The sequence below is a fragment of the Megascapheus bottae genome, chromosome 2 (assembly GCF_031878675.1).
Source record: "Megascapheus bottae isolate mThoBot1 chromosome 2, mThoBot2.hap1, whole genome shotgun sequence".
NCBI classification, from domain to species: Eukaryota; Metazoa; Chordata; class Mammalia; order Rodentia; family Geomyidae; genus Megascapheus; species Megascapheus bottae.
Genome location: NC_143510.1, coordinates 73184631 through 73211895, shown reverse-complemented (window position 1 = coordinate 73211895; position 27265 = coordinate 73184631). Strand labels below are relative to the sequence as shown.

At 35.6% G+C, this 27265-nt stretch overlaps 1 protein-coding gene across 4 annotated transcripts in view; it reads left to right on the top strand.

Annotated features, from left to right (window-relative positions):
* The window catches only part of Kitlg (KIT ligand), a 92643-nt gene that overhangs the window by 53835 nt on the left and 11543 nt on the right, over window positions 1-27265 (top strand). The window contains exons 4-10 of one of the 4 annotated variants that reach the window (XM_090328358.1): window positions 3825-3995; window positions 4843-4993; window positions 5624-5707; window positions 11231-11340; window positions 12040-12107; window positions 12964-13040; window positions 18305-22625. In XM_090328358.1, coding sequence (XP_090184484.1) covers window positions 3825-3995; window positions 4843-4993; window positions 5624-5707; window positions 11231-11340; window positions 12040-12107; window positions 12964-13003 — 624 coding nt within the window. In that variant the 3' untranslated portion in view covers window positions 13004-13040; window positions 18305-22625. Of the gene's footprint in view, window positions 1-3824; window positions 3996-4842; window positions 4994-5623; window positions 5708-11230; window positions 11341-12039; window positions 12108-12963; window positions 13041-15255; window positions 15578-18304; window positions 22626-27265 lie in introns of those variants that run through there. The other 3 variants (XM_090328359.1, XM_090328360.1, XM_090328361.1) reach the window with 3 other exon arrangements.

Genomic DNA, 27265 nt, shown 5'->3' with positions numbered 1-27265 from the left:
TTCCCTGCACACAGAATTACATTTTGGTTGACAATTAGATTAGTTAGATTAGAGGCTGTGTGACTGCACCTTATGAATATCACTCAAGGTTTACAAGCTGGGGCTTTTCTGCTTCAGAATCTCTGATTGGAATGTGTCTTTAGCTCCTTTCAAAGAGAACTATCACCACTTGATACCCACCTTAGCTCCAATACAAAATAATAAAACACAAGGTACCAGTGCACAGCAAACAAGTATGCTTGGTCAACTTTTTAGCCTTTACTTCCAGAAATCTGTAGTTTTCCCTAGAGACCCTGCCTGCAACTAATACCAATGAGAAGTAATTTCTTGATAGAGGTCAGGAGTGGATAGGACAAAGCAAGTCCCTAAAGCTTATTTGTTTGATTTTTTTTTTCAGTAGAGTTTGTTCAGCTAGCTCTCCCATGGAATGTATATATTGTCTTTATGAAATTGATGTTTGGTGTTAGAATATGAATTGCTATTTTCACTGTTGTCCTTCACAAAATTAAAATTGCTTTTAAATTTTATTTATTTTTCATGGTGTGTTTTATTTGTTCATAGAAATCATGGACTTAGTGTCGATGGTCCTTTAAGATCCTAAAGAAATATTCAGTAGTGGGCCGGGAGTTTGGCCTAGTGGTTAAAAGTGCTTGCCTAGCATGCGCGAAGACCCGGGTTCGATTCCTTGGTACCACATACATACAAAAAAAAAAAGCTGGAAGTGGTGCTGAGGCTCAAGTGGTAGAGCTCTAGCCTTGAGAAAGTCCAAGGACAGTGCTCAGGCCCTGAGCTCAAGCCCAGGACTGGCAAAAAAAAAAAAAAGAAATATTCAGTAGTATGGTTTGCTAGCAGATTAAGGGTAACATCATGGTTAGTTAACTTTCTAGATTAATACATACTATACATGTATAGAAATAAAAAAAATAAAACAGTGGTCATCAATGGTCTTTGTCAGGGCTTCTCTAATAAGTCCATGAAATATAAGATAGGAGATAAAAAATTAAGTAATTATGTGGCATAGAGAGAGAAGGGAAAAATCCATTCAAGACTTCTTTTGGTAGCAATACATATAGATGAATAAAAATCAAGATCAAGTTAAATGTGCGTTAGAAATTTGAAAGCTTATTCTTTATATGATGTCTTTAACATTTTGTGTACCTTAACTTTAATGACTCCTACCATTCTTCTGGTAAAAGAGAGAACATTATATCATGTTCTTATAATAAATATTGTGGGTTAATATTTATTTTAAACATTTGAGTTTGAAATGGTCTCTGAAGGATAAGAAACAGCGATAAAGCCATTCGTTAGGGCAAAAGAAAAATCCTGTGAGTTTGACATTGAATTAGTTATTTCACAATCATAATCTTGGGAGAGCTGAAAGCAGCGAGACTTCCTATCACCTCTGGAATGAAATACTTCTTTGTGTTTTGTTCTCTTTGCAAATCACTATCTTCAATTAAAAAAAAAATCCAAACCTGCTTGATGTCCTAGTCAAAGATGGTTTCCTCTCTGAGCAGGTAGCTCAATATAAGCTGACATTTAGTATAATTTGTTTACTTTGGTTTTGGCTTTAACGCAAACAAGAAAAAAGCTACCCATTATAGATCTGCTTAAACAATTAATGAACAGATGGAAATTTGAATTGAATATACAATTTTTTATTCCCCTTCAGGGGAATTATGGCATAAATGAATTTTGAATACAACTTTTAGGGTAAAAGCTTTAGGAACGTAGTTTTTCAGGAGTTTAGAAAAAATATATGTTATAAAGAAACAGTCTATATGTTCAAAAGCATAGATGTTGGCATGGGTTTGGATTATGGAATTTCTGTAATTTAATTCTGTGAGACTGCAGGATTAGAGTTGAAAGTTTTAGTAGAAATAAATATCATCAACCTCCTAAACATTATTCAGGCTGTTGGTTTAGGTATGTGAAATTATGGGCAGTTGATTTTTATAGCTAAACAGGAAATAAGGCATAAAATCATATAAACAAGGTTCAGTTCAAAACAGAGAAGAATAAAAGTGACAGGATTGTTCCAGAATCACCCAGTTTGAAAATAAAGAAATAAGTAAAATATTTTCTGCTTAACCACAAAGCTAAATACATAAACAACTGAATTCACTAACTGATAGATGGAAATCATTCATTTTAAGGCACCACCAATCCAAAAGGATGCACTAATTCAAAACAAAGAAATATGATTGAGGTTTTTTACAAAAAGATTAGAGAAGACAAACAAGAAAATTTGAGTTGTGGAACAAAGAATAGAGATTAACAACATGGGATCACATTGCCAGAACTGGATGACTGTATTGATGAAGGCTATTCTACCATATAGACACTACTCACATAGTATTAACAGTATGTGCTATGTTTCATATCTTGTCAACTCTCACTTACAGGGATAACTATCTAAAAGAAATTAGTACTGTATAATAGGAGAGAAATATACAATTCAGTAACCAAGGAAAGATGACAGTTTTGAAAGCAAATTGTTAATGGTACAAGTATAAGCTTGTAGATGTTTGAGACGAGTGGTTATTTAACAAAAGAAAGAATTCATTCTCAACATTCTTTGGGAACATATGATCTTTGGGAACTTATTTTTGATGACTTGAAATGGCTAATTAACTTCATGCTCATCTGGAGGTTTGTTTATCTTCCTTCCCTGAAGCTAGGGCCAACAATATTAAAGGTTTTAATGGTATTTACTGATGCCAGGAATTGTACTTACATATTTTTAGGTAAACCAGTTTCCTTTTTGATTGTATTATGTTAATTAAAACTGTTCTGCTAAGTAAACATAAAGTTGGCCTGTGTATAATTTAAAATAAATAAATAGCTTGCTTTTTCCCACAGAGATTGTGCTGGTAAGTGAAGAAATGAAGCTGGGTGGTTCATGCACTTTATAAGGCATCAGTTATTAAGTATTCCTTCTGATTATAGAGAATGCTGATTTCCAGAAACAACTAGATGAAGCCTGTTGTTCCTGGTTCAAACCTATATTCCTAGCTAGCAAGGAAGCTAAGAGCTAACAATTGTCATTTGAAGCCAGCCTGGAAGCCAGCCTGAGCAGGAAATTAAGCAACAAAAAGCCCAAAGTGGAGTTGTGGTTCAAATGGCAGAGAGGTAGCCTTGGGCAAATGAGTTAAGAGACAGTGCACAGGTCTTAAGTTAATGCCTCTCTACCAGCTCCAAAATGAATAAATAAAGAAAATGAAGAAAGGAAAGAAAGAAGAAGAGAAGGGAAGGAGAGATGATGAAAGGAAGGAAGGAAAGAAGGAAGGAAGGAAGGAAGGAAGGAGCAAGCAAGGCAAGGAGAAAGGGGTGGAGAAGTCAGGGAAGAGGAAGTGAAAGAGGGGGTGGTGAGGAGTGGATAACCAGTCAAAATATTAGCCCTAAGAAACAAATTTCTTTTTTTTTCTCACTATTAGATTTCTAGTGTGGAAGATTTTATGCAAAAATACATAATTCTTATTAATAAATTTTGAGTTTTGTAATCAAAATCTTGGAGAAATATCGTTTACCTTGTTGTGCATATACCTTGACTCAGTTTTGGTTCTGTACTGGTTGTTTTTTGTTCCATGGGAAATAAAGCCTGTGGCATCCGAGGTTTGCTCTGACCTTCATGCATTTGTCCATTTGAAACTGGATAGTAGATCTGAGTTGAGTAAAACACAAGAATTGACCTGTTGTTCTCTATAGAAATCTGTTGCCCTGCAGTCAGTGACCAGAATATTGATGGCTCTGAGGAATCAACTGTATGCATATCCCATTTATTAAAACCCATGCTTTTTCTTCTCTCAATTTTTTTTTAGCCAAGCCATTGCTGGTTACATGAGATGGTAAAACAATTGTCAGTCAGTTTAACGAATCTTCTGGACAAGTTTTCCAATATTTCTGAAGGCTTGAGTAATTATTCTATTATAGACAAACTTGGGAAAATAGTGGATGATCTCGTAGAATGCATGGAAGAAAACCCCACTCAGGTAAACCTGCTCATGGGCATAGCTTTTTATTATTCTCCAAAACATATTAATTGATGATAAATTGATAACCTTGTGTTATTTCCAACTATAAAATTGGAATGTAAAAACATTTTAAGATATATCCATAAAACAAATGTTTGTGATTATGTTGCAATATTAAGTAATGTACATTCAGATTTAAATATTGTAATTAATATAAAAATAAAGGTTCTTTATCCTGCAATACAGAAAACAGGTCTACCTTTGTCTTTATTTTTACTTTATATGTAAATAAAGTCCATACAACCTTACTGTTAAGTTAGAATTTTTTTTTTGCCAGTCCTGGGCTTAAGCTCAGGGCCTAAGCACTGTCCTTGGATTTTTCTCAAGGTTAGAATTCTACCACTTGAGGTTTAGCACCACTTTTGGCTTTTTCTAAGTATGTGGTACCAAGGAATTGAACCCAGGTTTTCATGCATGCTAGGCAAGCACTCTACGCCAAACTCCCAGCCCTAAGTTAGAATTTTTAAACAGAAAGTTCTCTATAATGAACTAGTATTTGCCTTGTTATGTACAATGTAACCTCCTTGAAACAAGGAAGAGCCTTACATACTTTAATGAGTTTCTCTTTCAGTAGTTTAATGGACATCTCTTTAAAAAGAATCTCCATTTGTGGAGTTCCACAGCAACCTCAGGCATCACATTCCCCAATCAGACATATCCTGTATCACCAATTAGAATTATGCTGCCCAAATGTATTTTCTTGGTGCTGAAATATTTGAGTCTTTGATGGATGCCTTTATAGTCCAATCTCTTGATTTCAAATTACATTTGAAAAAAATTTTCTGTTTTGCTTTTTATCCCTTAGAGTGGATCACTTAGGAGGACAGAATCCAGGCGCTTTACTCCAGAAGAATTCTTTAGGATTTTTAATAGATCCATTGATGCCTTTAAGGACTTTATGGTGGCATCTGAAACTAGTGACTGTGCAGTTCCTTCAGTACTGAGTCCTGAGAGAGGTAAAGAATCTATGCATATCTAATTCAAATACAAATAGCAAGCTTGAACTTCGTATCTATAAGCATGCACGTATGACTCGAAGATGTGTGTAGTTCTAAAAAGAAACATGTCTAAGTAAAAAAGTAAATCTCAGTGGCACAAAAGGAAGAGTATTGTAGACTGTGTGCAATTTAATGCAATGCTCAGTCATTTTTAGAAACAATGTGTAAAGAAACAATATGAGATGATTGGTCATCTTTTTACTTAGCTTCTATTTACTAGTTATGAAAGTTATATTTTCTTCTTTAATGTTCCCTTTTCACATCTTTTCCTAATGGATAAAGCTAGTTCTCTTTTCTTGTCCATGACTGTCCTAAAATCCTCACTTCTTTGCTTTCGTTTTGTAAATTTTGTTGCTATTCATATTGATTAGCATATATATGCAATTAGTCTTTGTTCTACCAGGCCAGTGTGGTGAATTTCTTCCAAAAAAACAATGGAGGACCAGGATGCAGTATGAAATAAATAGGATGTGAATAATCCAGACTTGGGAAGTGGATCTGACACCCAGAATGCACTTCACCTTTTGGGGACTCTGCGATTCTTATAAATCACCAAATAACACTGACACATTATTGCTTTCTATTTAGATTCCAGAGTCAGTGTCACAAAACCATTTATGTTACCCCCTGTTGCAGCCAGCTCCCTTAGGAATGACAGCAGTAACATTAATAGTAAGTACACATACCTGATGAATGCATGCCTGGCTCCAGTTACCCACTACAGGAGTATTGCATGGTCTTGAAAGGAAATTTTAAATTAATTCTATTAATTCTGTTCTAGTCTTATTTCTCTTTGACTTCCTGAGGAGTGAATATCTGGTTTGTAGAATGGGGTTTCCCTGGAGTTTGAGATAATGCTGATTATTTTAAATAAGGCATGATATTAATTTTAGGAGTATGGTGAACTATGATTTAGACATCTATCATTATGGATTTAAAATACATTTTATGGAGAATGTACCTGGCCAAGCTGAAGATCTTTTTTTTTCTTGTATGTGTGTGTATGTTGGTCATGGGGCTTGAACTCAGGACCTGGGGGCTGCCTCTGTGCAAAGCTAGTACTCTACTCTTTGAACCACAGCTCCATCTCCAGATTTTTGTTATGTAATCAGAGATGAGTCCTATAGTCTTTCTTAACTGGGTAAGCTTCGAACTGTGATCCTCAGATTTCAGCCTCCTGAGTAGCTAAGATTACAGGTGTAAGCCACTAGCTCTTGGATAGAACTGCAAATTTGGAAGTAAAAGGGATGGCTGTGTAGAAATGCAAGGGCATTTTCAGTTTTGTATGTCTGTATGTCATTATTTACCATCTGTGTATCCCCTTCCCTCACCATGTATGATAATTTTGTTGTTTAATCTCAAAGGTACATGTTAGAAGATAATACATTTATTTTCCTGAAGACTAAGTCCTCTTTTCTAATCCATACAAAGTCATTATAAAGGTTATTGAATTTATTGTGCTCTCTAGCTCCACGGAAGCTGCAAAAGAAAATAGCTCTGGTGATCTTAGCTTTAGGTCATCTGTATCATTAATAGGGCAGGCCTACAATTTGTTTAGGGACATAGAAGACCTCCCCGAAAATTAAAAGGAAAACCAATGTGTTACAGATTCACAACAGCTTAGCTACAGTCCAGATTTCCTTTAAAACTCTTTTTAAAGGTTTTTTTTTTAGGATCTTTTTTCTGTCTCTCTTTCTCTCTTTCTCTCTTTCTCTCTCTCTCTCTCTCTCTCTCTCTCTCTCTCTCTCTCTCTCTCTCTTGCTCTCTCTCTCTCCCTCTCTCCCTCTCCCTCTCCCTCCCCCTCCCCCCTCCCCCTTCCCCCCCCCCTCCCCCCCCCAATCCTGAGGTTTGAACTCAGGGCCTGGGCACTGTCCTTAGGCTTTCTCAAGGATAGAGCTCTACCACTTGACCCACAGCTCGACTTCCAGCTTTTTCTGTGTACTGAGGAATCAAATCCAGGGCTTTGTGCATGCTAGTTAAGAACGCTTCTAGAGTTTGTTTGTTTGTTTGTTTGTTCATTTTTAGGATTTTTTATGTCTAAAACTTGACTTGCACTAAAATGAAGCTGTTTATTATAGTCTTTTATTATTCTAAAATGTAAATGTTTATATGTTCCAGGGCAGGAGCACATAGGATGATACTACCCAAAAACTTTTGAATATAGTCAATTATATACATTATTCATAGGACAGAATGTGCTAAAATCCAGAATTACAAGATATATATATATATATATATATATACACACACACACTACGTTAGATATGAAAAGTTTCACAAAGGTCCTGCATATGTGTGGCAATTTGAGATCTTTCTTAGTAACTAGGAATAACTATAATCCTTCTCAAGGAAGTTGACTTCTTAAAATTTATTTACATTCCACTGACTTTAATCATTATTTTACTTTCTTCTACTTCACTCAATTTGCTTTTGTTTTTCTTAAACTCAAAATCCCGCAACTTCTTTGGTTCATGTTATAGAAAAACAGTCTGTAGTCTGTTGAAATCTTTTTAACATCTCTGCATTAATTTTGTAGTGGTTTAGAAGTTAAAGTATGCATCTTAACTTAGAATTGTGGATTACATTTTTAAAAGAGATGCATATGTATGTATATGCACACACATATATATATATATATCTTCAAAGTAATAAACCCCATAAATACAATCTTAAAGTTGTTGCTCTAAACATTAATATACCTTTTTAAATTGTATTTTATTGTCAGGGCAAACATTAATATATCTTTTAAAGGATAAAAATGCTGCTTTTTTATATTTGTACACATATTATTTCCTTTCATTCCTTCTTATAAATCTGAGTTTCTAATGTTAATTCTTTTCATGATGGAAAACTTCATTTAGAACTTCTTATAGCACAGATCTTCAAGTGACAAATTCTTTATTCAATTAGGAAATATCTTTATATTTCACTGCATGTAGTATGGGTTTTCATTTTCTACATATATTTTTTCAAATATTTATTCTCCCTTCTCTTGTTTATGACCTTTTGAAATACCAAGCACATAAGACATGTCACAAAAATTTTACTCATTTTTAAACTCTTGTCTCCACATCCTGGTTTGTATTTTCCCCTTCTTATCCTTCTATTCCCTCCTCTGACTTCCCTTTCTTCCCTCGAGGCCTTTTCTTTTCTTTCCTTCCCATCCCTTTCTTTATCTTCCCTCTTCTTCTTAAAGTTACCTCTTCTCCCCAGCAGCTATCTTAAAAAAAAATCTTCTCTCCTCTCCCTATCCTTTCCCTCCTTTTCCTTTTCCTTTTCTTGCAGTATTTGGAACCCGAGGCCTTGAGCAAAATGGGCAGACACTTTGCCACTGAGCTACACTGGCAGCCCTTCTCCACATTCTCCCTGTTCTTCTCAGTGGATACTTTTTTTTGTTTTCCAGTTCATTGACCCTCTTTTGTTTTTTTCCTATCACCTCTAATTTTGATGCTTTTCATTCAGCAATTCATAACTTATTTCTATATTTGAATTTTGTTTTCTCAATTTACATCCAAATTGTTTTCATCTTTCTTCTCAGAGATGGTTTCCATCTTCATATTTGTTACAATATTTTCTGCATTGTCCCTTACACTGTTCCCTATAGCTGTTTTAATATTCTCATCATCTAATTTCAACACAGGCTATTTCAAGATCAGTTCCTATTGCTTCCCCCACCCTTGATTTGTGAGTCACATATTCTTTTAAAAGATTAGTAATTTTTGAAAATATAGTTACTTTTATGGGTACTATGTTGCTGAATATCTTCTGGGTTTCATTACATCCTTTAGCCATGATTGAGTTTTGTTCTGGTAGGTGGTTCATTTACTGGAAGATGAGATGTACTTTTCCTCTAGCCTTGTTTCTTAACTTTCTTGGGGAAGGGAAAGAGTAACCTTACTCCGGAGGTATGGAGTTTTTAAGACATCTCTAGAGTGCTGGAAAAAAAAAAAAACTCTCAACCATCTTGCTTATGAGAACTCCTTTGACCCCTCCCCCGATGTGTGTCTTCTAAGGTCAGCGCTTCCTGGGAGTTGTGTTACTGCCAGGTTTGGAGATGATTCCTTGTGTGTGTACAAGCTTATTTGTCCAGGAGCTTAAGTAGACATGTCTGGATTTGTGGTACTTCTTTGCACAGCTCCCTTCCCTATTCAAATAACCCAACTCTACAATCCTGGCCAAGTCATAAACAGAAACTTCCATCTCTTGCTCCTTGTTGTAGTGAGAGCATTGCTTCTCCTTCAGGCTCCGTTATCCACACATCAGTTGGAAAATGCATGTCAACAGAAATAACATTGGACAATGACAGTCAAATCACATAACAAGTAATCAGTTACAAATACCATTTGCCAATTTATTCATTTATAGATTTTGATATTAAATTCCTAAAATAATAGAGATCGCTTGTAACTTCAAATTTTTTTTCAAAGAAAGTACTTTTAGAAATGTATGGGTTATCTCAGATTGTTCCATATAATCATAATATCTATCTGTCTATCTATCTCTATATAAAGATATCTATATTACAATAAAATATTATTTCAGTTATGCTCAATCTCATTTTATAACTGAAAATCATTTTTGTACATGTGAAAAATCTCATATTGAACTGTAATATGAGATGATTGAGATGTGTCTGTCATGTTGTGGTAGGGTGAGTAATGGGCTAGACCTGTAACTCAATATTAACGAGAGAAATCCAGGATTTTAGAAATGATGACCATAATTTTCTGCATTTAGTACTAAATCTTCTTCCTTTGATATTCCCTACCTTTCAACTCTCACACAGACACACGTTAATGTGCACAATCATCATGACTCTAGCCTCTTTGGAACGTAGGAATCATAGAATGATGAAATCCTTGTTTACCTATGTTGGGAATATGTGCAATTCCTGTTCTTACTACAGTAGATCAGATCTGTTTCACATATTTTGTGGTAAATCCATGGGTTTACTTTTCCCTTGTGAATGTTGATGCATACACAGTAGATATGTTCTTTTCTGTTAAAAGTTTTAGGTAGCCTAGATGTTAAGTAGATAATTATAGGCCAAGCCTGTAAGCTAAATAATATTGCAGATTAGACAAAAGTAGTTCTTTTACCTTGAGTTTTACATTCTGAACAGATAATTGTTGGAAAATAATAATTTCTTCAAAAGAAAACTGTAAATTTAATGTTTGCAAAAGGTTAAATACTCATCCATGTTTCCAAAAAACAAAGTTTGGTCTTTGTACAGAGACATATAGCAAGCTGTCAAAATAATTTTGTGTTGGGTTCTCCATACCTTTATTGTTTCTTTTCCTTTATATTTGGTGGAGGGTGATACTGAGGTTTGGACTCAGGATCACATGTTTACTTGGTGGCTTTCTTGATTGGCACTCTACCACCTGACCCATGCCTCAGTTCTTAAGATTCATGTTAGAAGAGACTCTTCAAGGAAATATGTTTTGTTTAATCTGAGTCATTCTGGTATTCATGCATGTGTGAGACAAGAGCAGGGAAGAGGTATTGAAGGCCAATAGCGATTGTTTCCTTCCCACAAAAAGATGTATTTATATTATGTTATGGTTGGATAGAACAGGTGTCAATAAACATCACTGAGCATGAAATGATATCAAGCATTCTCATGTAAAAAGAGATTAGATCCATAATTCACAACACCATTCTTGGCACTACCTGGCATCTAGTGTGTATTGAAGAGATGAAGAAACAAGCAAGCATGATTCTAAGCATGGGGTACCTGAAATGACTATACCTGCAGTGAACACTAAAGTAAAATTTGCAAAAGGACAACCTGCATGAATGCCTACAACCCTGATCCAGATCATAAGTGCTATCATTAAAATTTGGGGGTCAAGATGTTCAGAATTCAAAACCCAAAAGATATTAGATGGTAAATATATAAAAGATAGGTTTGTTTGGTAGTAGAAATTGCATCCTACCGCTCTGTGTTCTACATGTATGAATCTTAAACAAGTCCTATCTCTTGCCTGTGAAGTTTTTTTTTAAAGAATATATTCATTTTCTGGAAATTATGTGGATTTTTTGCCTTGTGCAAATAATACTCACCAGAAAAACCAGCCTTTTGCAATATCTTTAAACAGATGTGGGCCAAGTATATATTATGGAACAGTTTGGAAGAGCCACAGTGCAAGATGAAAGCCTCCCAGGCTCACCCACTGTGTTCTTCCATTGCAGGCAAGGCTGACAATTCCACTGGAGACTCTGATCTACAATGGGCGGCCATGGCCTTGCCAGCATTCTTCTCTCTTGTAATTGGCTTTGCTTTTGGAGCTTTGTACTGGAAGGTGAGTTTGACTATTCTGGTTAGTATTTTTCTCCTATTCTTGATCATCTTCACACACTTACTTGTTCATACTATATGCACAGGTACAGTTAATGTTTTTCCACTTTCCAAGACAAGACCTAGTTGAGAAAGCAATGATGTTCACCTTAACTTCCAGCCTCAACAAAATGACCATATTAGAAAATTTTCTACCATTCTTCACTATGTTATATCAGAATTATGCTTTAGCAAGTTTTAGCATTATGCCTTGGCGATGACCCAGAAAATGCACACCCAACATTTAATAGCACTGAGTTAAATATAAAAAGGAAGAAAATCAGTTGAAAATCACATGATGTGCTGAAAAGCCAAATAGAGATACCATTTGTATTACTGCTATTTTGAATTTCTTTTCTTTTGTTCTCTTCTTGGTGAAGCCTGTCTTAAAGTTTAATGTGCTAAATAATTGTGACTCAGCTTTTAGAGATGTCTCAAATTTAATTGCTGTTTAAAATTGACAGTTTCCTTTTTACTCTTTCACCCCCAACATCTTAAAAATGTGGGGATGATAACACATATGCTTTCCAATCTTTTATTGCAAAATTGTTTTGCATGCTGAGAAAAAATCATTGAAGTTAAATGACATTGAAGATTTAAGCTAACTTCTTGAAAAAAACTAGAGCAGCCATTTTTACAACATGAATCATTGTTCTTATTCCAGAAGAAACAACCAAATCTTACAAGAGCAGCTGAAAATATACAGATTAATGAAGAGGATAATGAAATAAGGTATTTTGCTAACTGCTCATAAGTAAGCTTGACAGTGCTGTTGCTTCTATTGTGCATGTGATTTGTTTTTAATGCTTTTGGAGAGTTGGTCACTTATGATTCAGTTCCCAAACAGTGTGTTCCAAACATTGTATTCTGACCTTTGACTGTTTCTTTAGTCCTAGACCATTGTACTTGTCAAATACCTTCACCTCTGTGTCATGGAAAGCAAATTCACTTTCTTCTCTTTCTACAGTATTATGAAGGCATCTGATTCCTTATGTTCCGCAGTAGTCATCGTTAGCCCTGTCTTTATCATCTGCTGGCTGAGTTACGGCCACAGAATCTATTATCTAACCTTTCTGAATTTAATCTCTGTTATAGCCCTCCTTTAACCTTTGCTCACAAAGTTACTTCCTTCCCCCAAAATGCTTTCTCTTCTTCAGCAATACTTGCTTCCCTTCATGCTGGTTTTCATTACAATTTTCTATTTCCTCCAAAGCTGAATACATTGTCTCAAGAGACTTTTCAATTTACTAGAACTGATGGGGCAACACGTCCATGTTACACTCTATTTCCCCAGCATGAAAGTTTTCATTTAGATTTGGTTACACTTTTCAGTGTGTTGTTTCTTTCCTGTCATGTCTGTTTGTATAAATACATGCATCTTAAGTGCATATAAGCATTTTTACTGCATACACAGAAAGGAATTTATAACTACTTAGGAAGACTGTGGAGATAAGCCTCAACCCAATTTCACAAACCTTTGCTACTACATTTACAGGAAACAAAAACCCAGACTTTTGCATTGACCAGATCATGGTGTACTTCAGAATCTATGTCCAAAAGAAAAATTAGTATTTCTCTTGTTTTTCAGTATGTTGCAAGAAAAAGACAGAGAGTTTCAAGAAGTGTAATTGCGGCTTGTATCAACACTGTTACCTTCATAGAGTGGTAAGTATTTTTAGAAGTCAAGCTTAAATAGCAAAAACTACATAATATCTTAACAGGCCAAATTTTGGAAACAAATTTTATTGTTATGTCCTGGATCAAGCAGACATCAGAATGTTAGCTGATGTCACATAATTAAATGGTGCCCATCTTCTTATCTTCTTCTCAAATTTTGAAAAACAAGCAGGGTTAATCTTCATGGATCCATCTTGAATTAATTTTTTTAATTTGGTATGATTTTTTATGCTGGGAAATTAATTAAATGAAGAAAACAGAAAGAATTAAGGCACAAATGTTTAAAGAGTAAAAGTGACTAAAATCAAGTTAATTTAAGTGTAGCTACCACCAGAAGACAGTATTCTATTTGTTACATGCTGAAAAGGAGAAAAACAAGATATTTCACTGCCATTTGAAGGAAAAAGTGGTGGAGGGAAGTCAGTGCATCTTAAAAAGCAAGGGAGTAAAATTATGAAGGCCAAGTGCTACCTTCCTCAGAATGGCTCCTCACAGTGTAGAGACAGGGACTCAGTGAAGGTATAAACCATATGTGCAGTGACTGTGTAGTTTGAAGACTATGAGAGAAAGAAGAGTAAGACCTCACCAGAAAAGACTGATGTTCATGAGGTCCTGTCTATTCACTGGCTTTGTTATTTAGCTCAGACCTGTTGGAGAAATCCAGGATGGCATTCATTTGATCTTTTACCAATTCAGGCGTTCACTTATGCTTACTGGTTATCCATTTTGGAGCTGCTCCTTGAGCCCTGCTTGCACTTAACATAGATGGGCAGGAATGTTCTTTCTCCTAATTAAACCCACAATTCTTTCTTTGCTTACTAGTAATATCTGAAGGTTGCTCACTACCTTCAGTTATTAGTGATACAATCACCTCCTTTCCTGACCAGTCACTGTCCTCCCAGCGTTCATTTCTGTCCCAGATTCTAAAATTATCTCCAGATTGAAACTCCTTTAAAAAAGCTAGGTCATAGAGGCGCTTGCCTCTAACTTTAGCAACTTGCTTTTGTTAATTAAAAAAAGAAAGAAAAAGATTTTACTGAAACCTGACTTGCCATGATGCAATCATTCTTTTTTTTTTTTTTTTTTTTTGCCAGTCCTGGGCTTGGGCTCAGGGCCTGAGCACTGTCCTTGGGCTTTCTCAAGGCTAGACCTCTACCACTTGAGCCTCAGCACCACTTCTGGCTTTTTTCTATGTATGTGGTACCGAGGAATCGAACCCAGGTCTTCATGCATGCTAGGCAAGCACTTTAACCACTAGGCCAAACTCCCGGCCCCTGCAATCATTCTTTTACCTGCTTCTTTATCATGTCTAAAATACTTGTGAAACCTTCTCTTTTCTGTTTCCATTCTGGCTTCTAACTAAGCTCAGTATTTTTGTCCAATTAAGGTAAATGGATAAAGCTGCATTTTATCCTTTATTTTTTTTTCTGGAGCAATACTTCCCAAACTAAAATCATTTTGTTTCCTAGAAATATTTTTCTCCTACCTTACTTTAACATAAGCCTCCACATTTTTCCCCTAGTTGTTCCTTATGCTAGGCATCCACAAACCACATATTACTTGGTTAATTGTAACTTTAAAACTCAAGAAATGTCCTGTCTGTTGGCTTAGGGTTGCATGACTGGTGTCCTATATTGGCAGTTGTGGTGTTTGTCTGGTGACATTTAGAGAATGGATTAAGATGGGGAAACCCAGGATACTTGTTTAGGAAGAAAAAAGTTGGCATTTTAAAGCAACCATAGTCAAACAGCTTACTCATATTTCTACTAGTTGAGTAAGATGCAAATATAGGAGCTGGGATTGTCTGATTTTTGCTGTGTTCCCAACATGGAACTTATTGCTTGTGCAATGTTGGTTCTTAATAAATGTTTGTTGAATGAGAGCCTAAGAGAATGAAGAAGGCCTAAATAACAATGTAGCTCAGTGATAAGTATTTGTCAGAATTTTTTAAGTTGTAGCTCTGCATATATGTATTTGTTTAATTTGCTAGACAATGGGACAGCCAGGTGGCTTATATCATCAATTTAATATTACAGAATTATGAAATATTACTCATGCATAAGATGAGTCAAATAAGGCAGCAAACGGAGCCCAGAATAGTTCAGAGAGAAGATCACCACGGAGATTGAGGAGTCATTGTGAGGTGGGTGGTGGGAGAGTTGATGAATGAGGAAGTCAGTAACTGAATAACTCTCCTTCCTAGAAAACCTCATTCATCACTCGGCAAAGCTCTGGCAAGACTCAGTGCAGCTACCACCATCTCCAAATGCCAGCTTCCCATTAAGTTAATCTCTATTTGTGGTCTTCTAACTACATTTTATATAAACTTGACCATGTTTAGTTATGTAGAAGTATAGAAACTATGAGTCCTGAGAGGATAGTGTTTATTCTGTATTTAATTTTAGAAAACAATTCAACTACATCACTTATACTTTACACCTATAAGTGATGGACAAATATTTGTTGAATAAATGAAGACAGACTTAATCAGGATAAGAATTCTCATTCAGAATACTGCAATAGTATAAAGAAAAAATTGGTAGAAATGAAAACATCCCTTTGAATACACATGTGAGTAAATAAGAGTTAAAATACAAAGTGAAAAATAGGCTTAAAGTCCATGGAAATGCAGCTTATCATCACAAATCTGCAAACCACAAAATCAAATATATATCATATGTCATCATGGATTACCTATTGTAATAGAGTAAAAACTCTTTGTGTCTTTGAATCAGCAGAGATGTAAAGCCCTCCATAGTACTGGATGTGGTAATTGTAGGTATTTAGACAGGAGGATTGAAATTTCAAGGCTAGTCTGAGAAACAGCAATAATAATAATTAATAATAATAATAATAATAATAGCTGAGGAAATAGCTCAATGGTAGGTGCTCTCCTAATATGCATGAGGCCCTGGATTAAATTCCTCATACTGAAAAAGAAAATAAAACTAGACCATACCTTTCCAAGAAGTACATTCTTTTTTCAGAGGGAAAGGTTTTGTTGTGCAAAATATAGCATGGCAGAAAAAATCATAAAAATAGAAGAGGAATAAATGTAACAAAGTATCAAGATAGAAATACAGGATTGTAGTTATATATGTATATATAGGTAGAAACATATATGATATATATGTCTGTGTAATGTATCTATAGATAGGCATGTGTGTGTGTGTGTGTGTATGTGTGTGTGTGTGTGTGTGTGTGTAAAACAACAAAGGGGAAAGAAAGGAATTATTCTGGTCTCTGGTAAGAATTCTGTCCTACAATGGAAGATAATTTGGGAAAAAATGAAGAAGTAAGAAAGGTATCGTATTTTAAATATAAGAGGAAAATGTGTAAATGAAGAAAACAAACAAATAATAATAAACAAAAATGTTGCTTCTAAGCAAATAATGTATATCTAAATTTATCAACACCAAACATGACAACATTTACATGAAAAGTTAAAAGTTCTCCTCATAATGTCTCTTCTGCCAACTACCCTCATGTGGCAGAACTTTTCTTGTATTGGGTTGTGTGTGGCACAGCTTAAAAGAAACAAAATAGCCAGGGTCCAGGGGCTCACACCTGTAATCCTAGCTATTCAGGAGGCTGAAATCTGAGTTCAAAGCAAGCCCAGGCATGAAAGACTGTGAGACTCTTATCTCCAATTAATCAGCAGAAAACCAGAAGTGGTGCTGTGGCTCAAGTGGTAGAGTGATAGCCTTGTGCTGAAGAACTCAGGTACAGTGACCAAGCCCAGAGTTCAAGGACCATGACTGACAGAAAGAAAGAAAGAAAGAAAGAAAGAAAGAAAGAAAGAAAGAAAGAAAGAGAAATAAGTTACATTAAAAGCTTCATTTATGTCGGAGTATTATGGAAAAACATTACTGTTTATTCTTTCTACAAATGTGCTTCTTGGAACTCTTATTTAAAAAAATTGTGTATGTGTGTGTGTCATGGGGCTTGAACTTGCTCTGGGCACTGTCCTTGAGAAATTCAGCTCAAGGATACCACCCTACCCTTGAGCCAAGCCCCATTTCCCCTTTTCTAGAGGTTAATTGGAGATGAGAGTCTCAGGTTCTTTTGTGCCAGGCTGGCTTTGAACCTTGATTCTCAGATCTCAGCCTCCTGAGCAGCTAGGATTACAGGCATGAGCCACCAGCCCACTGTTTCTTGAAACTCTTCTAGTGTACATGAGTGGGACACAAACTTAATGCCACTGTGTGGTGTCAGCAAAATGCTTGTAGACTACAAAAAGAAATGAGACACATGGAAAACAACTTAAAATCTATTGAAACTATTTAAGTTTGATCAGTGACCAAATATGTTCAACTGGAACTGCAGAGAGGAGTTTGGAATTTGAAAGTCATTTATAAAGAATCTTAAGACACTATTTTCTTTACTTACTTGAACACGGTAAATGTAGAAAGTAATTCTTGTGACAGTTGGACATGTGGAGAGATGGATAAAAAAGGAAAAAGATTAAAAAAACACACACACAAACTAAAATTTCCCTACGAATCCGAGTTATGTCTGTGTCAGTCACCAGTGAACCAAATGTGTTATTGTGGTCCCATCTGATTATAATTTACCCTACGGTGTGCAGCAAGCTATATCATCTAGATTTGGGTAAGTACTTGATAAAGTTTACACAACAGAATTACCTAGGGACTCATTTCTCAGAATGTATCCCTCTCATTAAGTAACACAATGAAGCAAACAACATGCACCCTGCTTATTACATGAGATGGTTATAAAAACCCAGGGCATCATTTATAAAAATTGTCATTTTTTTCTTATCGCAAAACAGTTGACAGCCTTCAAGTTTATTTTCTTTTATATTGAATCTCACTTTTCTACCTTGAATAAATCTATCATTTCACATTAATCATTGTGCAAAAACAAAATCCTTTTTCCCCCTAATTCCCTTTTGCTTATCTGTGCCTTATTCGCTATCCTCCCCACCCATCTTTGGTGATACTAGGATTTGAAGCCTCTTCTGGGAGCTTAGATTGTAATGAGAGGAGTCAGAAAATGGGCACTAAGAAAGACCATCTGAGCTGTTAAGTGTTCCCAGGGAGATCCCTGAGACTGGCGGCTCATCACAGCTAAGAAAGAGAAGTTACATAGCTCATTTAGGCTAAGCAGAGTATACTTTGTAAGTTTGTTTCTCATTCAGGAGTCTTAGACAAATTCAGCTATTAAGAATGAAAAGAAGGTAGAAAGTGGACCCACCCTAACCTCTTTCTTTTACCCCCCTCTCTCTCTAGGCTGGTAACAGTTCATGTTTGCTTCATAAATGAAGCAGCTTTAAGACAAATTCCTATTCTGTCTGAAGTGACAGACCTCATCTTTATCTGTTCTTGCTACCCATGACATTAGATGGATGATTCAGAAATTGAAGCAGAGTGTTTTTACTGTGAAACTGGCCTGGAATTAATCATCTATAAAGAAGAATTTGCGAGGAGCAAGTTGTTTGAAGGACCTGGGGGTCTTGTGGTCTCATTCAGAACTTGCAAGTCATGATGGGAGAGAAAGCCCATTTTCCCCAGTCCGCACACACATACACACCATTTGCATGGCTCCCGAATGTCTAAGTGCTGAAAAACCACACTGCTTTACTCTTCAGTTACAGCCTGCAGCCTGTAGTTAGCTTGATCTCTGCAAGTAGATTTCAGCCTGTATAGTGGGGGAAATAACTTTTATTCTCAAAGGGATCTAGAAAACAATTTAAAAAAAAAACCTTCTACGGTAGCGTCATGGAATAGAAAGAAATAGGAACCTTGACTGGAGCGGGCAGCTACATCCGCTCTGTAGTTGCTGATTAAGAAGGGTCGGATCTTGGCATCTTCCTGGTATGAACCACACACAGCCATATCCCGCTAGAACAATGAACATGGCTAGTTGGTTTTACCCAGGCAAGGGATCCAGTTCTGAATTAGAAATTTGATGCTTTGACACAGGGAAGACTCTGAAAAGAGTCATCGCAGGACAAATGAACACTAACCAGCAGAAGAATGGGGACATTTGGCTCCTCTAGTGAAGTTGGCATTTCCCCTTGACCACTCTAGAGTGCACACATCATGTTTGCAAAATATATTATGACATGTTTATATTCTAGAACTATTACAGAGTTAATGAAATTGGACTTGGGAGAGAATCAATGAAGGTCCCATTTTTTAAGTTCCATCATGGGCAAGAGTAAAAAAATAAATTATATTTAGTGCCTAAGGTTAGAAAACTGCACCCACATGCTGTAACGGGTGTTGGAAACTAGATTACTTTGGATTTGATAAGAATACAAAGAATCAGGAAACTTTAGTTATTTATAGTATCTGTTTAAAAGAACCATTTATTTAAAACAGAATCAGGCACACTGTATTCGTTAAGATTTATGAATTAAAAGTAAAAAGAGATTTATGTAGTTATGCATGTCAGTTTGCTATTTAAAATGTGTGACAGCATTTGCCATAATAAGAGTCAACTTGACAGGAATTTCAAAGATGGACATAGTGCTTTTAAACTAGACTCTCTAAGACCTGAGGTGAATTCCCCATACCACTTTTTTTTTAATAGTCAAGAGAACACCTAACCAGTCGAAGAATAACTTTTCTTTGAACCTCTCTTTGATGAAGATTACTTTAACATATTATGAGCAAATATATAAAAGAATCTAAAACTTTTCATTTTTACTTCATGTTGAGACAACATCATTAACCATGCGTGATAATCATTTTCAGTGTACTTATTCAAATATGGCATGAAAACTGTTACCTTTCTGTTAGTTTTAAAGGAAAAATCCAAGAAGTTCTAGTATGCTTAGATTTTGGCAAAGCTAATCCAAGTATAACTCCAGTATGTGGCCTTTGCTCTTTTTTTTATACCAAAGAGAGCAGATGATTTCTATGGTCCCTTTACGAAGTGCTGTGATCCTCAGCTCTCGGCAATCATCATTTGCTCTAAGACACAAGTCCTGTGCAGAGAGTGGCTTTATCAGCATATTCATGCTCTCAGATATACCATGATTCATAATAAAATAGAGATCATTTTAATTGTTGAGAGGAACTATCTCAGTGTGTGGCAGAGGTTGTATGGAAGAAAAATAGGCATAGGTTAACATGAATAATATGTCTAAGTGTAGAGATTATAAATATTAATATTCCTCAGACTGATGCTTTGATCTATTTATGCAGGGGTTTCAATTTGCTAGGGCCTATGAAAATGCTATTTACTGAACTTGAAAGTAGAGTAAATACACTTGTTCTCAAAGTTATGTTTTAGCACTCAAGGATGTGGTCTTCACAGCGCTGTTACAAAATTTAGCAGGTTATAAAATTTGACACAGTAAGAGAGGGAGCTGTCTCCTGCCTATTATATATGTTAGTTCATTGGGAGTTACATGGCTTGCCAGTTTTTCTTCTAAGACACTACGGTTCAATAAAGCATATGAACAAAAATTGCTGAACATTTCTTTGGATGCTAGATGCTTGAACAGTAACTATGTTATATACATTTCCAGAGTGAAAAATATTTCTCTGCTTATTTTAATTCCATAGGTGTTTAGAATGTATTTTACATAAATTATGAGACGATAAACCATGATTCCAGATATCTGTTAGTTCTCTTTTGTAACATTTCAAAATTACCTTTTAATTAAAATAAACTCAGAAGTCTGCAGATTACAAATTACACTGAAAACTTTGTACCTCTTTGGTAGAAACAAAGTCTATCACAAAACTAGCTCTGGGATTAATAATGGGGACTACCCAGTGTCATTGAAGTAGTTCTGGGAATTTTATTATAATCGAATGGGTCAACCACACTGCCACTTTTAATGAGTCAGATACAAATGGATTTTTCCAGGAAGATAATGGCACAAGTAACATATTCACATAAAAATGGTTGCACACATGCAAACATTATGAAAAAGTATATGTCCAAAATGAACTACTTGCTTTTGGTAGGAACTAAAAAACATTTCCACCAAACATTAACATACTTTTGAGATACTCTGTTGAGTAACACATGAACTGAAAGTCCATTCTGATATTCTGAATATTCCCCAATGTATTTCTGAAATAGGCTTTGATTTCATATCAATCCTGATATGAATCTTTTAGCCATTCTGTACCTAATTTGCTTTCGGAAATACACTCTATCAAAAGGCAATTTAGTTTATTGGGATGGATGTTAAACAAGATGACTAGAAGAACCTAAAAGAACATACTCTGCCAACATCTAATATGGCAAATGACATCCTCTTCCCCCTCCCCATTCCCAAATCCCACTTTGGATCTCAATTTTATATTCATGTGTGTAGGAACTCATGGGGTCACTCCTTAGAGATGAGCCTTGTTGCTATGTAATGCGACTAACAAAGTAGATTACATAGAGCAGAAATTGCCCCATGCAAAGCATCCAACTCTGATCTCTGAATAAACAACTTGACCATAAAAAAATTCTTGATGTTTTATTTCTAATGTAAATAGAGTCCATTAGTAAAAGTGAAATTCAGTCTCAAGTACAGTGAATTGGATAACCATTTACACAAGAGATGGCTTGTACCTCTGTTTAAATAAATGTTTGGGATCACCTCTGAAGACTAATAACTAGTTGTGCATTTTAGTCAGGAACCAATGTCATAAGCTGTGCATGACATTTGGAAAGGCACCAAAATGGGCATTTAAATGTTCTAATTTTATTGAACACTAAAAGCAGAAAAGATCAAATACAAAGTTTTCTAGTGCCAAACGCTATAACCCAATTTATGAAAGGATAATTCATAAACCACAGGAAAAAATTGAAAGGGGGATAAGAGTTTTAAAATAACTTATCTTTGAACAGATTAATATTGTTGGAAATTACTATCATTCTTTGAAACTGGTTTTAGCATAGATCCATTTGGATTAAAATTTATTTATGAAGTTTGCTCGCAAAATTCATGCTGTTACTGGTTTCTGTTAACTAGTCTTTAGATACCTCTGTAAAGGTAAAATCATGGTACTTTCATGTCATAACAAGATGTTGTTCTAGAATTGACCCATATGAAAATGGACATTGATAATCTTCAAATGTTTCCCAAGCATTGCTAACGTGTAACTGCCATTTCCAACTGCATTCTTATTGTTTCTGAAAATAAAATTAAGATAATAGTTGTTTAAAACTATGAACCATGCTATTTTCATTTACTTGATTTCCAAACTATGAGACTTCTTCAATATAATTTTTCAATCAAAGTAGTCAATTCTCCTATATTGTAAGGATTAAGGTGTGATTGTAGGGCCTACTTGCCACTGTTTAGAATCATGGACTTGAAAAGTATTTGACATTTAGATGGATGCACAGATATATTGCTAGTTCAGTCATAGATTGTAGTTTGCATATTGTAATGTAAATGTATGTCAACACTATTCTAAATAGTTTTATTATGACTGAAATTTAATTAAATAAAAAGGTTGTAAAATGTGATGTGTATGTGTATATACTGTATGTGTACTTTTTAAAATAGGTATATGTCCTAGCCCTTTTTATACAGGTTTGAATTTGAAATTACATTATATATACATATACTTTATTGTTCTAAATAAAGAATTTTATGCACTCTCATAAATTTGCCCTGTCATTTAATCTCTTAACATTATCACACATGTTCTCAGAATTGACAAATGTTTATTTAGATAAAAATTAATTTCATTATGGTAACTTTTGTCAGTAGTAAACTTTTGTGGACAAATTTTTTTTTAAATCATCCGGGGATCATTTAAATAGAATCAATATGTATGTCAGTCACAGAAACAGGCAGATTTAGCCATGGAAGATAAAGGAAAAAAAACACATTGTTCTGGTTTTTAGGGGGCATGGCTCAAGTGGTAGAGCACTGGCCCATCAAACATGAGGCCCCTCTCCAAAATAGAGGTACATTGAAGCAACTTTCCAGTTAATGTGCTCAGAATACACAGAAGAAATAGATACAGAATAGAAGAAAGTCAGAGGAATTGTTTTTCAGGTTAAAAATTAGAATAATGAGACAAATTTTGATATGTGAAATATTGTAATACTTCCAGCTTCTTCCATCAAATACAAGAGGTGCATTCTTAGCATGTTGAATAGATAGATATACTGAAGCATAGACATAGAGTAGGCCTTCCTCAAGAATATATATTGGATACAGATAATATCCTCAATGCACAGCAATGCTTACTCTTGGAAAAGGGATTAACAAAAAGAATTTCATTGTGGCTTTTTGTGGTTTCAGAAGTAAATAACAACTCTGAGTATCCACCACTTGATATTTGATTCTTGAGAGTGCATCTCTCAGCTGTACAACACCATACTTATTCACTCACCATTTCTTTTAGAATAGTTTGCTGATCCTTTTTCTGTTATCTGCCTTACCTTAAATTGGTTTCAAACCTTCACCAACACAAACCTAGATGATTCCAACAACCTCCTATCTGACCCGTTCCTTCAGTCAATTTTCAATGAGTTCATCCCATTACTGTGGGAAAATATGGTCACACTTTTCTCTGGGTCAAATCTTTAAATCATGTTTACATTACATTCAGGATGAAATCTGAGTTCTCCAGCAGGGTTCATAAGACTCTCTTTCATCCAACTCATTTTTTTTCTTTGTAGATTGCTAATTGTTCTCTCATTGCATCATAGACAACGTGAGAGTTGTGCCCATACATGCATTGGATTTAGGGCAAATTACAATTTGTGGATTTACATTGAAACAGACTTTGACTTCTTGCTTATCTCATTGGCTGAGAAAAATAATTTCTTAAAACTTATCCAATGTGTACAAATACCACATCTTGTTGACCCACTCATCAACTGAAGGACATCTGAGTTGGTTCCATATCTTTGCTATGGTAAATCGTGCTGCAATGAACATCGTTGTGCTAGTGGATTTAGTATGTCCTTGTTTCTGGACAGTTGGGTAAATGCCAAGTAGTGTAATTGCTGGGTCATAGGGGAGCTCTATGTTTAGTCTTTTGAGGAACTGTCATATTGCTTTCCATAGTGGTTGAACAAGTTTACACTCCCACCAACAGTGTAGTAGTGATCCCTCCTGGCCACATCCCCTCCAGCATCTATTGTTATTAGATTTTTTGATCCTGGCCATTCTAACTGGAGTGAGGTGGAATCTTAGAGTTGTTTTGATTTGCATTTCTTTTATGACTAGAGATGTCAAGCATTTGTTTATGTGTCTATAGGCCATTTTTATTTCTTCTTCAGAGAAGACTCTTTAAGTCTTTGGCCCATTTATAATGGGATGGTTGTTACTTTGGAGATTAGTTCTGGAGTGATTCATTTTTTGAGCTGTTGATATCTTTTAGATATGAGGCCTTTATCTGCTGTATGGTTGGTGAAGATCTTCTTCCACTCTGTAGGCTTCCTAGTTAATTTACTAGCTATGTCCTTTGCCATACAAAAACTCTGCAGTTTAATGCAGTCCCACTTATCCCACGAATCTCTGATTTGTTGTGATTCTTGGTCCTTATTAAGAAAGTTTTGACCTGTGCCAAGGAGGCCTAGTGTATCTCCTATTCCTTCTTGTAAAGTTTTCAGTGTGTCAGCTTTTACCTCGAGGTCTTTGATCCATTTGGAGTTAATTCTAGTGCAGGGTATTTGTACACAATGTAATTGTATGCTGCTGTCAGAAAGAATGACATTGCCCCATTTGTTAGGAAATGGAAAGACTTAGAAAAAATCATATTAAGTGAAGTAAGCCAGACTCAAAGGAACTTAGGCTCAACGGTTTCCCTCATTTGTCATAACAGTAGAAATCTTGGGCTCTCCTAGAAGAGACTTGCAATAGAGCAAAACCTAGATACATAGGCCATACAGTATGATGCTAAATGATAGGACCTCTAGGATATAGAGACAAAAGCCATATAATGAGTGATTGTTGTCCTTAATGTACTATGTTATCTCTCATCTCTTTTGCTGTCCCTTGGTTATCTCATATTGTTACAGTATCTCACTTTGTTACCTGATATATCGGATATATTTGTATTTGGTTATTTGGAATTGGATAGGGAAGGGGGGAAAACAAGATGGGGGTGGGGGTGGGGGGAGAGAAATGGGGACCAGGACATGAGAAAGGATATCAATGTATGTGAATTAATGCATCTTCTATCTGGTGAATATAATGTAACCCTTCTATTAATTACAATAAAAATATATTAAGAAAAAACTTATCGAGGACAATTTGAAATATATTCATACAAAAGTAGATAAGACAGGACAGCATACTGAACTCCCATGCAACTATAACTCACCTATATCTATGTTAATCCTTTTCCTAAGTACTCTTATCTACTGCCTATCTCCACTTATCCACTCCTGTTTCTTATGTAATTTATTGTAAATACTACCTGAAGAGTCCTTATACATTATTGCTTAGGGAAGAAGAACAAAAAAGTTGATACATGTTCAGTATAGATACAATATGTGTACATATGTGCATGCATGCGTGTATGTGCCATGCATGTATGTGGTTCTAGGCCTGGGCACAGTTCTTGAGTTTTATTTCTCAAGTCCAGCACTCTATCACTGGAACTCTTACTCCACTTGTGGCTTTTTAGCAGTTAATTGAAGATAAGAGTCTCATGGACATTCCTGCTCAGGCTGGCTTTATACTGAGATGCTCAGATCTCAACCTTCTAAGTATTACAAGCTGAGCCACTAACACCCAGCTTGAAAATAATTTTTTCTAACATTTTAAAAATACTTTTCTAATGTTTATATCCAAGGGTAATTCATTTCTCCCATGGTAACTAACTGTTAACGGGAGTGACTATTCACATTTTAATAAAGTGAATAAAGTCCAGTACAAGCCAACCTTCAAAAATAGCCACTCATAGAAGCTTTGCTTCTAACTGTATATTGCTAACCTCTAAACTATCCATATGTTCAATACTACTTTCTAAGTCATATTCTGTACTTATTAGAAGAACTTGAAGCCCTTTGCATTAATCCAGATCTACTATGCAGTAAAAACCAGAAAGTGCATTATGGATGGATACCAAGTTTGAAATCTAATGTGTGTCTTTTGTCACTGCAGTCCATAATTAGCAAAATGCTACATCCTCTCAGGACCTTTTCCTCATCCTCTTCTCATAGTTACAAAGAGGTTGTCTTCTAAGAACGTTCCAGCCCCTTTAGTCCTCTGAGCCAGTAGCCATATTTCCCTGTACATGTGGCACTGAGCCTGGAAATGAGTCCTGCACTCTTTGTGGATCATCTGTATTCATCTGTAGGCCCTCTCAGAACCTCCTGGTACCAGATCACATAACCATTTTTCCTTTCCCGTACTAACTGCTCAGCTTTTCATTTGATTTTTTGATTGTTTTATTTAGTACCTGTATCTCAGTCAGTTTCATTCTTGGAAATTTTTAATGCATATGTAACTGATCTTTTCAACGTCTTTTGAACATCTCTTCTGAGTGAATTTGTCTTCTCTAGCCAATCAGTCTGTGGTCATGTTATAGACATCATTGCCAGTGTCTCTGTTGTATGTATTATAGTTCTGACCACCTCTTCTTACTTGTTCTGTTTAGTCTCTCTAGCCCTTCAAATTCCAACTATCTTTTGACTCACTGAGTCTGTTAATTTGTTGTTACTACCATTTTTCACTTACAGACAATCATAGAAACTCTTTGTTATCTCTCTGGGCACTTAGTAAAAGTCACAGTCCAGCATTAGAATCACTGCCTCTCCCTTCCTACATTCCATGTTAAACCATGTCACTGCTTCAACTCCAATTCTCCATGTTCCTTTATTTTACATGTAGAACTCAATGCTCCATCATGCTTACTTGTCTCTGTGTAGTTGTTTCCTGTGTAGTTCAAGTGGGCTGCTATTTCTGCTCAGCAATTACACCATTTACTTAACCATTTGCTTTTCTATGTCCTAAACTACTTCACATCTTGTTTTCCCACACAAAATGTACACCCTGTTCTCCCTTCTCCTCTTGCATGATCATCTTGAGTGAAAATTGAAATAATAGAAGAGGATTTGCAATAGCTTGTAGCATTTTTAGTAAGGAGGAGGAAGGAGTGGTAGGTATTATTAGATTTGATGTATGCTAAGCACACGTTCTACTACTACTGTACTGCCAAAGCTCTTGGGATTTAAAAACCGATTTTTCACTAAAGAAACTAAATATCAAGGAGGCCCCCTCTTTCCCTCCCTCTCTCCCTGTGTGTCCTCCCTCCCCCCCC